General features: G+C 36.4%; 1 protein-coding gene across 3 annotated transcripts; it reads right to left on the bottom strand.

Moving 5' to 3' along the window:
* Positions 1–1,657: 1,657 nt before the first annotated feature.
* Positions 1,658–5,959, bottom strand: LOC113562284. Of its 3 annotated transcripts, none has more exons than XM_026971183.1 (5): positions 4,852–5,959; positions 3,856–4,771; positions 3,584–3,713; positions 3,019–3,234; positions 1,658–2,938 (listed from the first exon to the last, which is right to left on the bottom strand). In XM_026971183.1, exons 2-5 carry the CDS (start codon positions 4,173–4,175, stop codon positions 2,921–2,923), a joined length of 684 nt encoding a protein of 227 aa, XP_026826984.1. In that variant the 5' UTR covers positions 4,176–4,771; positions 4,852–5,959; the 3' UTR covers positions 1,658–2,920. The 3 variants fall into 3 exon arrangements, with proteins under 3 accessions (XP_026826984.1, XP_026826985.1, XP_026826983.1); XM_026971184.1 differs by having other exon boundaries at positions 3,856–5,034; positions 5,201–5,959; XM_026971182.1 differs by having other exon boundaries at positions 3,856–5,959.
* Between the last annotated feature and the right edge of the window lie 7,021 nt (positions 5,960–12,980).

Raw genomic sequence — 12,980 nt, 5'->3', positions numbered from 1 at the left:
TTGATCATAATTCGGAATTACAGAAGCAGCATAGTAATACGTTGGACGAGTCAGTGTTGCTCGGACGCATTACATCTTCGCTAGGAACAGAGTATAACGAGTTTCAAAATGTATGGGAAGTTATTCCAGAAGAGCAGCAAACAATTAATTTGCTAACGGAAAAACTATGTGCCATAGAATTACGAAATCGCTCTACAATTGTGTCGCAGTCGGAAGCTGTCGCATTTGAAGCAAAATCAACAGCAGGAAAGAAAAATAATGACTTGCAAGCCAGGAATAAGCGTATTCAAGCACTCAAGCAGAAGACAAAATGTGCAATTTGTCATGTGAAAGGTCATTGGGCAAAGGAATGTCAGCAAAATAAAAATCCTCAGCATATCAGTGACGGAAGTAAAAAGAATACAAACAATTCAGGACATAAGTCGGAACAGATAAGTTTTTCAATTGATGTTGAAGCAGGTTCAATTGATTCGTGGATTTGCGACTCCGGTGCATCTCAGCATATGACAGCAAACAAGCAATATTTTGTGTCATACGAGAAATTTGCAGCACCAGTCCCCATTAAGGTTGCGAATAAACAGACAATCTTAGCGTATGGAAAAGGAAGAGTCAATATTGAGTTATTTATTAACAGTAGATGGCGACGCAGTCACATCAAGGACGTATGGTATGTTCCAGAAATCGGACGACATTTATTTTCAGTAAGACGAGCAGTGTCTCAAGGACACAGAATATATATCAAGCAAGATATCGTCATATGCAAGTTCCATAATAAAACAACTGCAGTTGGAGAATGGTATAACGGAGCGTATGTAATGAAGCTTCGAGTCATAATACCAGAACAGGAAGTTGAAGTCCACACCGTATCAGAACTAGACGCATTACAAGTTTGGCATGAGCGTCTTGGACATCAGAATAAGCAGCACGTTAAGACAGTTTTAAAACGTTTTGGAGTCGAAGTTTCCAGTTGTAACAGCGACTTTTGCGATGGATGTTCATTAGGCAAGGCACATCGACACCCGTTTCATAAGCGCAAGAATAGACCAATGGTTACTGGTTACTGGTTACTGGAGAGCAGATACACGCAGACGTGGTAGGACCAGTTGAAACCGATTCAATAGGTGAATCAAAATATTATGTTTGCTTGCAAACATAATAATTGTGTGCAGGTGGATGAAACGTTTGTAAGAGTTTGACATTAGAAAATGTATAAGAAAATATGTAAAAAGTTAATAATGGAGAAACATTTCTTTCCTTATAAAAAAGATTTATCTCTTTTTCATAATATGAACAGAATTTTATGATAAATTGTTAATTCTTAGTTAATTTTTTATGACATAAAAGATACGTTTTCTAATGTCAACCTCTTATAACATGGTTTTCTAAAAGGAATTAGTTCTTATAATTGAATTAAAATTATGTCGGGACATAATAGAAATTCGGAATTATTATTGTGTCGACATATTTTTAATTCATTAAGAAAAATAGTAATTTGTTTTAGACAATTATTTTTTACGCGTTTTAGAGAAAGTATCTTTTATGCTATTAAAAAATAAAACAGCTTACCATAAAATTTTCTTCAATACTATGAATAAAAGATAATTGTTTTTATCAAGAAAGGAATCTTTTCTATTTTTTAATATTTTACATATTTACAGGAGGAATACAATTTTTAGTGCATGAAAACATTATCAAAAACAACAATCTTATCTTCGCATATCGAAATTTCACAAGAGGGGCAACAATCAGTTCTCGCCTTTAGCACTTTGCGTTGTACCGCGCCTGAGCGCGTCAACTTTAGGCAGTCTAATTCGCTAACTACAGATACTTACAATTTAAAAACTATTATAGCCTCGACATTTTGGTATTAGGATTTTCGTCTTAAAATCACCTCAGGAATAACATTATGTACTTGGTGGGCGCGTTTTAAGATACACCCTGTATATAAATATTGTAGAGTATAAAACTATATTTTATGAAATAAAAATCAAAAACAATTGAACGTTATTACACCTTTACCTTGACTGCGTGACAAAACCCAGTGAGATCTATCGAAATATGATTTTATTATTTTACTTTGCGACATAGATGAGTTATTGTTTGAAATTGCCTTCATTTTATTGGTTCTTGCTACTGATTGGCCAAGAAGGAATTGCAATCGCAGACGCAATTGCAGCTGCAGCCGCGAGCCGCTAGTGTGGTAAGGCTTGCTCTTTTTGCACCCTTCATCATTGCACAGGCGAACATTCGAATCCCGCCGATGGCAGGCTTCGTTTTTTTTGTTACAATTAATCTAAAAGATATAATACATCGACATCGTTGACATGCTCCGTCCAGTACTATATGTCGCTTACATTTGGCGGTAGGCGGGCTTAATATGATAATTTTTAATAATTAATTACTCGATAATTATTGCGAAAATAGCAAAACGGTATAGGACTTTTCTCTTCGTCTCGATCCGCTCTACTCGTGTACGGAAGCTGGGGCGATCATTATCGGACACGTATACAGAATATATAAATTTTACTCTTATTACGTTTTTAAATTAAAAATTCAATATAACAGAAGGGTGACAGAAGGGGAAGCAATAATTTCTCCATATTATAAACTGATATAAAATTGTATTTTGCAATAGTCAAAATGTATTTATTAGTCAAAGTATAAAATACATTTCTCAATTACTTATGTTATTATTTTATAAAATATAGTTTAATTTCTCTTTGGTAGAAAGACTAGGTAACATATTTGCGTACATTCTAGATCTTAAATATACAATAATAAAAAAGTTACAATTGGTTAGTCAAATATAATAAATCATCTGGATAGATCCTCTTCAATGTCTCGTTTGGTATATAATGAGTACCATTGAATTCTGAGAAATATCTGCCGAGTACATCGTTCTTGAGAGGTTGTGGCGTCTTTACCTTCTCCAGATATACTGAAATAAAAAATATACGCACATGTTATTACGTACATAATTCAGAATAATACAATTTACTTAATGCAGTTTATTCATACTTCCGGCCATGGAAAATATTGTGTTGTCCTCGCAAAGTCTATGTAAGCTCGTATTTGGCCGGCGTAATGGACTCTCATATTAAAATCTCTCATCAGCCATCCGATTATCACGCCAGTAACGTTTGAAAACATTTTCACGATCATACCCACTGCATATTTCATACTAGCCTTCCTCTTTTTTGGTTTAAGCGGGTATGTTTCTTCTTCATGTGATGACTAGAAAGTATAAAATAATTATATAAACTGTTCAAACTGTACATAATTAATAGTATTCCTTGTGCTATAGAGATATTCTCATTATGTAAAAATATATTAATGAAAAAATGTTAATTAATCTTACGCAAAGAAACAAAAATGTTATCATTTATAAGAAATAATATGAAGCTGTACATATTGAAACGGAGCTAGATCTTATCACCCAACAGGTGATGGAACATCTTAAAGTTGAGAATTCTAAACATCCTATATTCGAGGCATCTCAGAAGCAGTTCTCACAAAGTTATAGCTTATAATACATTAGAATCAGATTATCTTAACTTACAATGTAGCGACAAAAGTTACTCACCTCTTTAAATACCTGATGCTCAGCAGGACGATTTATAAAGTTCTGCGATACGGTTTTTAGATAATGATGCTTCACGTATGGCAGAAGCTCTTTACCATAATAAATATGCGTGAGATCAGTCCTCGGTTCACTAAAAATTAAAACATTTTGTATATTAATTGTGTAATAAGTATTTTATCTCCTTAAAATATGCGTATAGTATTATCACTTAATTATCCACTTAATTATTTATTAGAAACTTTAAGAAATATTCATTATTGATTGAATCTCACCTCTGTGACTGCTCATGTAGACTTTCTAATTCATTCATAAGTAAATAATATTTCAAGTGATGTGTCGTTTCATTTGTGAAACACTGGACCAATAAATTGAGTTTTTCTTCATTCACAGTTAAATGCATAGAATGAGTACAAGGGCCAAGAAGGTCGGTCACGGGAGTATCTGACGTACAGTGATAGTACAGTGGAGTACAGTGATAGCTATTTATATGAGCTTGCAAAAACTCTGCGGAAGAGATACTGTAGTTCTCTTCACTCATTTCTATCACAAACTGCCGCAATGCTTTTCTGCATGCTACACTTGCTTCGAACATTTCTTTGTAGTCTAGAAAACCTTTGTGCTCCTCTTCTGCAGCACAAAATGTTTTCAACGACGCAAATCTGGAACAAACATGTAAGAAAAGAATAAGTACATTAAACTTTGCACTTCATTGAATAACAAACTTTCTTTTTTTTAATAATTTATTAATTTATTTAGCTTAGAATCGCATTTCTTCGCGAGCGTGTCTGCATAATCAAACATGGTGGACCATGTGACCATAGGTCCACATGGACCATCGACATATAGAATGGACCACTGATCGCAGTGGTGGGGGTAGTGATCGGGTGTGAAAAATAGAGGCAGACAACTGGAGAGTCTTCCGTCTCTTTCTACTGTATACCGCGGTAGCCAATCAGGCTTTATTAGAGAGAGACGGAAGTAGAGACCCTATAAGAAGAGACTCGCCAACTCGTCACGTGATCCTTAGTGGACTCTGATTGGCTGGGGTATGGATCGCAAATGTGGGCTCCATGAAGCCACATACATAACCTATCGTAAGAATGCTATGCAAAAACGTGAAGGTATTGCGTTCTTCTTCACTTCTTTTCGGCTACCCACTATCAATAAATCCGATGGTTCAAAGTGCACCTGAACAAACAGAAGCATGTTTTGAATTATTTTTATTTGGATCCTGCATAGCATTCTTACGATGACCACATAGTACTCACCTCGCACAATCTAAGATTTTCCAAAGAACGTTTGGAGGACACATTTTCGCCCAAAGCATCTGACCATATTTTGCGATATCTATCTTCTTTAGGGAATCGTACTAATGCATATCCCTGTTGAGGTGTATTGAAGCACCTCGATGCACAGCAAATGTGTGGCATTGCACAATAGAAGATCCAAATCTACAATAAGAATTATATTATTAACGAAACAGGTATCTCTACCTTTCATATTACTTATTTAACTATTGTAAAGCTTCTACATTTATTAATTCGAAACTTATTCATGACATTTGTTATAATTGTTACTTTTCTCATAATTTTACTTAGATATGAAAAATTTACTTACTAACAGATGTGTAAAAATATCACTGTTATATACATATACGTAGATTTAAGTTACGCGCGTAGTACAGCGATAGCGATGATAGCGATTATAGCGATGATAGCGATGATAGCGATGATAGCGGCGCGACGGAATTTAGCGATATCACTTCTCTTCGATTCTCGCAACGCAGCTCACCACACGTCTTTGTTCTCTTGGAGATTACGCTATTAAGTAATATTAAAATAAAGTTTATTACAACCACGATAAGTGTTGGACAGTACACTCTGACTCCCGCGCATCCCGAGCATATCTAACAATCACCTTTGTAGAACATCTGCTCATTTGCATCTTCGGGATAGGTTATGTATGTGGCTTCATGGAGCCCACATTTGCGATCCATACCCCAGCCAATCAGAGTCCACTAAGGATCACGTGACGAGTTGGCGAGTCTCTTCTTATAGGGTCTCTACTTCCGTCTCTCTCTAATAAAGCCTGATTGGCTACCGCGGTATACAGTAGAAAGAGACGGAAGACTCTCCAGTTGTCTGCCTCTATTTTTCACACCCGATCACTACCCCCACCACTGCGATCAGTGGTCCATTCTATATGTCGATGGTCCATGTGGACCTATGGTCACATGGTCCACCATGTTTGATTATGCAGACACGCTCGCGAAGAAATGCGATTCTAAGCTAAATAAATTAATAAATTATTAAAAAAAAGAAAGTTTGTTATTCAATGAAGTGCAAAGTTTAATGTACTTATTCTTTTCTTACATGTTTGTTCCAGATTTGCGTCGTTGAAAACATTTTGTGCTGCAGAAGAGGAGCACAAAGGTTTTCTAGACTACAAAGAAATGTTCGAAGCAAGTGTAGCATGCAGAAAAGCATTGCGGCAGTTTGTGATAGAAATGAGTGAAGAGAACTACAGTATCTCTTCCGCAGAGTTTTTGCAAGCTCATATAAATAGCTATCACTGTACTCCACTGTACTATCACTGTACGTCAGATACTCCCGTGACCGACCTTCTTGGCCCTTGTACTCATTCTATGCATTTAACTGTGAATGAAGAAAAACTCAATTTATTGGTCCAGTGTTTCACAAATGAAACGACACATCACTTGAAATATTATTTACTTATGAATGAATTAGAAAGTCTACATGAGCAGTCACAGAGGTGAGATTCAATCAATAATGAATATTTCTTAAAGTTTCTAATAAATAATTAAGTGGATAATTAAGTGATAATACTATACGCATATTTTAAGGAGATAAAATACTTATTACACAATTAATATACAAAATGTTTTAATTTTTAGTGAACCGAGGACTGATCTCACGCATATTTATTATGGTAAAGAGCTTCTGCCATACGTGAAGCATCATTATCTAAAAACCGTATCGCAGAACTTTATAAATCGTCCTGCTGAGCATCAGGTATTTAAAGAGGTGAGTAACTTTTGTCGCTACATTGTAAGTTAAGATAATCTGATTCTAATGTATTATAAGCTATAACTTTGTGAGAACTGCTTCTGAGATGCCTCGAATATAGGATGTTTAGAATTCTCAACTTTAAGATGTTCCATCACCTGTTGGGTGATAAGATCTAGCTCCGTTTCAATATGTACAGCTTCATATTATTTCTTATAAATGATAACATTTTTGTTTCTTTGCGTAAGATTAATTAACATTTTTTCATTAATATATTTTTACATAATGAGAATATCTCTATAGCACAAGGAATACTATTAATTATGTACAGTTTGAACAGTTTATATAATTATTTTATACTTTCTAGTCATCACATGAAGAAGAAACATACCCGCTTAAACCAAAAAAGAGGAAGGCTAGTATGAAATATGCAGTGGGTATGATCGTGAAAATGTTTTCAAACGTTACTGGCGTGATAATCGGATGGCTGATGAGAGATTTTAATATGAGAGTCCATTACGCCGGCCAAATACGAGCTTACATAGACTTTGCGAGGACAACACAATATTTTCCATGGCCGGAAGTATGAATAAACTGCATTAAGTAAATTGTATTATTCTGAATTATGTACGTAATAACATGTGCGTATATTTTTTATTTCAGTATATCTGGAGAAGGTAAAGACGCCACAACCTCTCAAGAACGATGTACTCGGCAGATATTTCTCAGAATTCAATGGTACTCATTATATACCAAACGAGACATTGAAGAGGATCTATCCAGATGATTTATTATATTTGACTAACCAATTGTAACTTTTTTATTATTGTATATTTAAGATCTAGAATGTACGCAAATATGTTACCTAGTCTTTCTACCAAAGAGAAATTAAACTATATTTTATAAAATAATAACATAAGTAATTGAGAAATGTATTTTATACTTTGACTAATAAATACATTTTGACTATTGCAAAATACAATTTTATATCAGTTTATAATATGGAGAAATTATTGCTTCCCCTTCTGTCACCCTTCTGTTATATTGAATTTTTAATTTAAAAACGTAATAAGAGTAAAATTTATATATTCTGTATACGTGTCCGATAATGATCGCCCCAGCTTCCGTACACGAGTAGAGCGGATCGAGACGAAGAGAAAAGTCCTATACCGTTTTGCTATTTTCGCAATAATTATCGAGTAATTAATTATTAAAAATTATCATATTAAGCCCGCCTACCGCCAAATGTAAGCGACATATAGTACTGGACGGAGCATGTCAACGATGTCGATGTATTATATCTTTTAGATTAATTGTAACAAAAAAAACGAAGCCTGCCATCGGCGGGATTCGAATGTTCGCCTGTGCAATGATGAAGGGTGCAAAAAGAGCAAGCCTTACCACACTAGCGGCTCGCGGCTGCAGCTGCAATTGCGTCTGCGATTGCAATTCCTTCTTGGCCAATCAGTAGCAAGAACCAATAAAATGAAGGCAATTTCAAACAATAACTCATCTATGTCGCAAAGTAAAATAATAAAATCATATTTCGATAGATCTCACTGGGTTTTGTCACGCAGTCAAGGTAAAGGTGTAATAACGTTCAATTGTTTTTGATTTTTATTTCATAAAATATAGTTTTATACTCTACAATATTTATATACAGGGTGTATCTTAAAACGCGCCCACCAAGTACATAATGTTATTCCTGAGGTGATTTTAAGACGAAAATCCTAATACCAAAATGTCGAGGCTATAATAGTTTTTAAATTGTAAGTATCTGTAGTTAGCGAATTAGACTGCCTAAAGTTGGCGCGCTCAGGCGCGGTACAACGCAAAGTGCTAAAGGCGAGAACTGATTGTTGCCCCTCTTGTGAAATTTCGATATGCGAAGATAAGATTGTTGTTTTTGATAATGTTTTCATGCACTAAAAATTGTATTCCTCCTGTAAATATGTAAAATATTAAAAAATAGAAAAGATTCCTTTCTTGATAAAAACAATTATCAGTATAAATATACCGATTAGGGGAGCCAGCCCCGATGACCTTGACCTCGACATATGTTGTCAAGGTCACCCTCCTGAGTGACCTTCAAGAGGTTTTAGCCGTCGCTCGTTGTTCGTTAAAAAGTTATTAACAAAAGAAGTTCAGTAGTTTTGTATGGATTTCCGACTTTTCACACGAAGTAAGGACTTGAATTTGACATATCCCACACAGTACACTTTATTTGAGAGATATCCCATAGTTATAATTTTGGGATATCGCAATAGCCATAAGATATCCCAAGATGATCTCAGTTATCCGTAGGATGTACAAAATATGCACAAGTGTCCGCCTAAAATCTGGCTAGGGAAAATCCTACAGATATCGCAGACGACATCCAGAGGATGTCCGAGTGATGTTATGAGATATCCCATACAGCACAAAAGTCCGAGAGACATCGAAGGGATGTCTAAAGGACATTTTATATCCTGTGGACATCCCTTCGACGTCCTTCGGATTTTTGTTTTGCTGTATGAGATGTAGCATTCAATATCGTATGTATAGATATTCCACATAGCACAGAGAGTTCAAAAAGAATTAATTTGTATGTCACAAATGCTAAGTTCATTTTCAGAAGCAAAAAGAATAGAAAAAATGTTATGGAGCGTAAAAGAATTCTTTTTGTATCTGAAAATTAACTCACAATTTGTGACATACAAGTGAATTTTTTTAACTCTCTGTGCTATCTGGGATATCTACTTATCTACGATATTGAATGCTACATAATAATACATTTCTGACATTTCATAAAATAAAGAAGGGGATGATGATATATGAAAGAAGTTTACATTGCAGAATAAATGTTTATTTATATAATCAGTCTTTCAATGTAAAAATCGGCTGTAGAAGTATATATTAATCTTATACAATAGTAACAAATCTCTTTAAAAAACATAAAGTTTACAATAACATAACTTTTCATTTATAAAAGGAAACTTTATAAACTTTATAAACATAACTCTTAACAGTACCTCTTAAAATTATCACAAGTTTCTAAGTGTTAAAAGTAAATAAAAAATTCTTGTAAGTTCTTGCAGCACAAAGAAAAAGCTTTAAACACATACCTCCGATATAACACGAAACATAAACATAATACGAAAAGTAATAAAATACGAAATAATACGAAAAGTAATAAAAGTAATATTGTTTATGATCTTACTGTTTATGGTCTTGCTGCTTCCTCATTGTCATTGTTCGAATGTTTTATGTATCTTTCTTTGGCATGTCTTAGCCAGTCTATAATACACTTTTTTTATTCCCAGTAGTGTTGCATTATTATGCAACTGTATTATAATTGCTGAAAAATAAAATAATATCATTGTTTTATATTTTACTGAAAAAAACTGGATGATGTATATCTTTTTCAATTATATGTTAAACTTACACTCTACAATTTTGCGAAATGGTGATAATAATTGTTGCGGTTTAGAAGATGGTATGTTATAATTGTTCAACAAATAGTACGACATGTGCAGTTGAATGATTTTGTGATAATAGGAAAGAAGTTTGTACGAAAAATATATTTTTACAATACTCCTTGTACATCTAGTTTACTAGACACGTATGTCGTTTCAGAAATCGGAATCAGCGTTATCGCAAACAAGAATGTAGCTATTGTCTAAAGTAAAACGAAAATTTTTTAAAATACCATGTGGAAATGATAAATACGTTATCGTACCAATACTGCATAATGAAAATGATTAATTAATTGTATAATTAAACAAACTTACCTGTAAGTGAAGTTCGATTGTAATTATACCTGGTGTCCCGTCCGGATGGATAAAGAACTATGTAGTCATGCTATGCTGACTGCATATCCAACAGAGTTTTAAAAACCATAAATAAAATGGAAAAACGGGGCCCTTCAGTTCCGTCGCGCTGCGCACGGTCCGCGGCGCCGCGCGCGCATGTAACCTCATTATTTCAAAGTTGCGAGGCAAATCGCCTAATATAGAGGGAGGGAAGAAGCCAAAGGCTTTGGGTGGGGAAAGTCCATCCGGACGAGACACCAGGCATAATTACAATCGCACTTCACTTACAAGTAAGTTCATTTAATTATACAATTATGCCGTGGTGTCTCGTCCGGATGGATAAAGAACTATGTAGTTGTTCAAAGCGCGATTTGCCGAGAAGTACCAAATTAACATAACACTTGGTACAAAATCCAAGGAAGTAGGTACATTATAAAGCCTGTACATCCTCCAAAGAAAGGAACTGGGCGCACCTGTGGGCGCAAAAAACCAACCAAAGGAATTAGAACAGCAACAGACAAATAAGGGTCATAACCAGTCTACGATAGGAGACTCCTGAGACTGGTATAAAAATAGTATAATAATATTATAAGAAGAACGATCAATCCGCAAGCAAAGTAGCTGCGGTAACGAAAAAGGAAACAAACCGAAAACATTGCTCACGCTCGTTTTCGTGCCGCCGGAGCGACATCGTCGGGTCAGGACGACAAGGAAGTACCGCGAATTGAGTAATATTCCGCTTACGAGCGAACGGGTTATACAGGAGGGCCGATAAGTGCCACCCGTCCGAACCAACCGTATGTCTTACGAAAAGACGGGAGACGGAAATAACTGCAAGAACCAAGACAATTAGCCCTCATAACGAGGCATAAATTTCGGAGTAAGAAACATAAAGATTTCTTGATAAAACAAAATCCAAAAGGCTCGCGATGATAGTCTTATAATAAGTTGTTATCACGCAGGATAGAGTAAAGAAATATAATCAACCGCATGAAGATTCCTGGCGGGGTCGAGATAGAGCGCAAGCAAAAGGAACAATACACAGATCCAGACGACGGAAAAAACCGGGAAAAATAGATAGCAGTTGCGCGCAACTGGTGGCTGATGTTATCCGAATGTCCGGCATCCGAATGATGGCTTGACCCATAGCGAACGATAAACAGAGATATAACGACTGTGAGAGAGTAGCATATTGATCGGATCCTGGCGCTAGAAGAAGGACTAGTGTCATAGTAACAGCGGTACAGACAGAAGAAAATATAGACGCCAACTTGGCCAACGGGCGCAGATACAGATAGAATGAGATTATGGGGCGTGTGGCAACCGAGAAGGACTGTATCGAAGTAGAGATATAGTATAAGGAGTATACAATAGCAGAGTACAGTGCAAGAATCGGCAAATATATCGGGTAAACGAATCTGCTTTCACACTGTGAAGGTGAACGTCCTATGGAGTTCCCAGTAATTGAGGCAGATCATACTATCGAGATATGATAAACACAGCAATCGCTCCTAAATCAGGGGCGAAGAACCAGGAAGCCTCAACGTTTCACGGTTGCTATTAATGCAACCAACTCTGCGACGAGAAGACTAAATGCTGTCTCAGCCCGATTGGACGCCCGAGTCGGCAGTAGTGACTCAGCATCGATGACTGGAACTCTTGATGCGGCGACTGTAATGACAGTGCCGAGGAAGGCAATATAAAAAACGAGAAAAGTAAGTATTGCGCTGTGCGCGCCCTCTCCGTCTATCTCCGGTGATATTGCAGACTTGAAAATCTGCGGCAAAATACGCTAAAGCATAGCACACTATTAGCACAAGAGCGTGAACGTAAAAAGTGCTAGGAACAGCCGTTCCGAAGCACCAAACCCGTCCACATGGGGGGTTACCTTCTATGGAGCTCGCCAGCTTGTTAAAGGTACATCAAAGAACAGAGGACTCTCGGAGCTAGAGCGAGCTGCAGCGCACTAAATAACGTTAGAGAAAACGCCAATCCGATTGTAATCTGAACTCAGATATCCGGAGGGTGACATCCACACGCCATAGGTTTGAGAATGAGTCTCCAGGACCAAAAGCTTCTGCCTCTCGGCTGTCTTGAAATGAAGTAGGTCATATAGAGCTGCATAAACGGGATAGGGTAAACCGCTAGAAGCAAGCAATTATGTGTGTGAAATCTCGGATAGAGCACCGAGGATCTCATGACACATTCAGTATCATTGGCAGATCGGTAGATAGAATCGTAGCTGCAACCCAAGCTACATTTGGCGCCCAAAAAGAAGAATAGATCCAAGAAGGCTGACATCTTTCGTCGACAGACCTCTTCCAGAGCGTCTAAAGGTCGAAAATCGTGTAAAAATACAATGGATTGAGAATTCCTCCGTCGCAATGCCCTAACCAGGGAGCAGACGGTCGCAGGAAAAGTGGAAGGTGTCGTGGACAGGCCACGAGACAAAACCATAAAGCTCGTTACTAATAACAGAGAAAGAGAGGAGTGCAACGATACCAGCTGAGATGCGTTCAAGATGCACAATATCGTACAATTTAGCATCCTGAGGCTATAGTACGTCAATCTTCCATATAT

The sequence above is a fragment of the Ooceraea biroi genome, chromosome 7 (assembly GCF_003672135.1).
Source record: "Ooceraea biroi isolate clonal line C1 chromosome 7, Obir_v5.4, whole genome shotgun sequence".
In the NCBI taxonomy this organism is placed as follows: domain Eukaryota; kingdom Metazoa; phylum Arthropoda; class Insecta; order Hymenoptera; family Formicidae; genus Ooceraea; species Ooceraea biroi.
The sequence above is the reverse complement of the archived record's forward strand: the minus strand, read 5'-3'. Positions and strand labels throughout refer to the sequence as shown.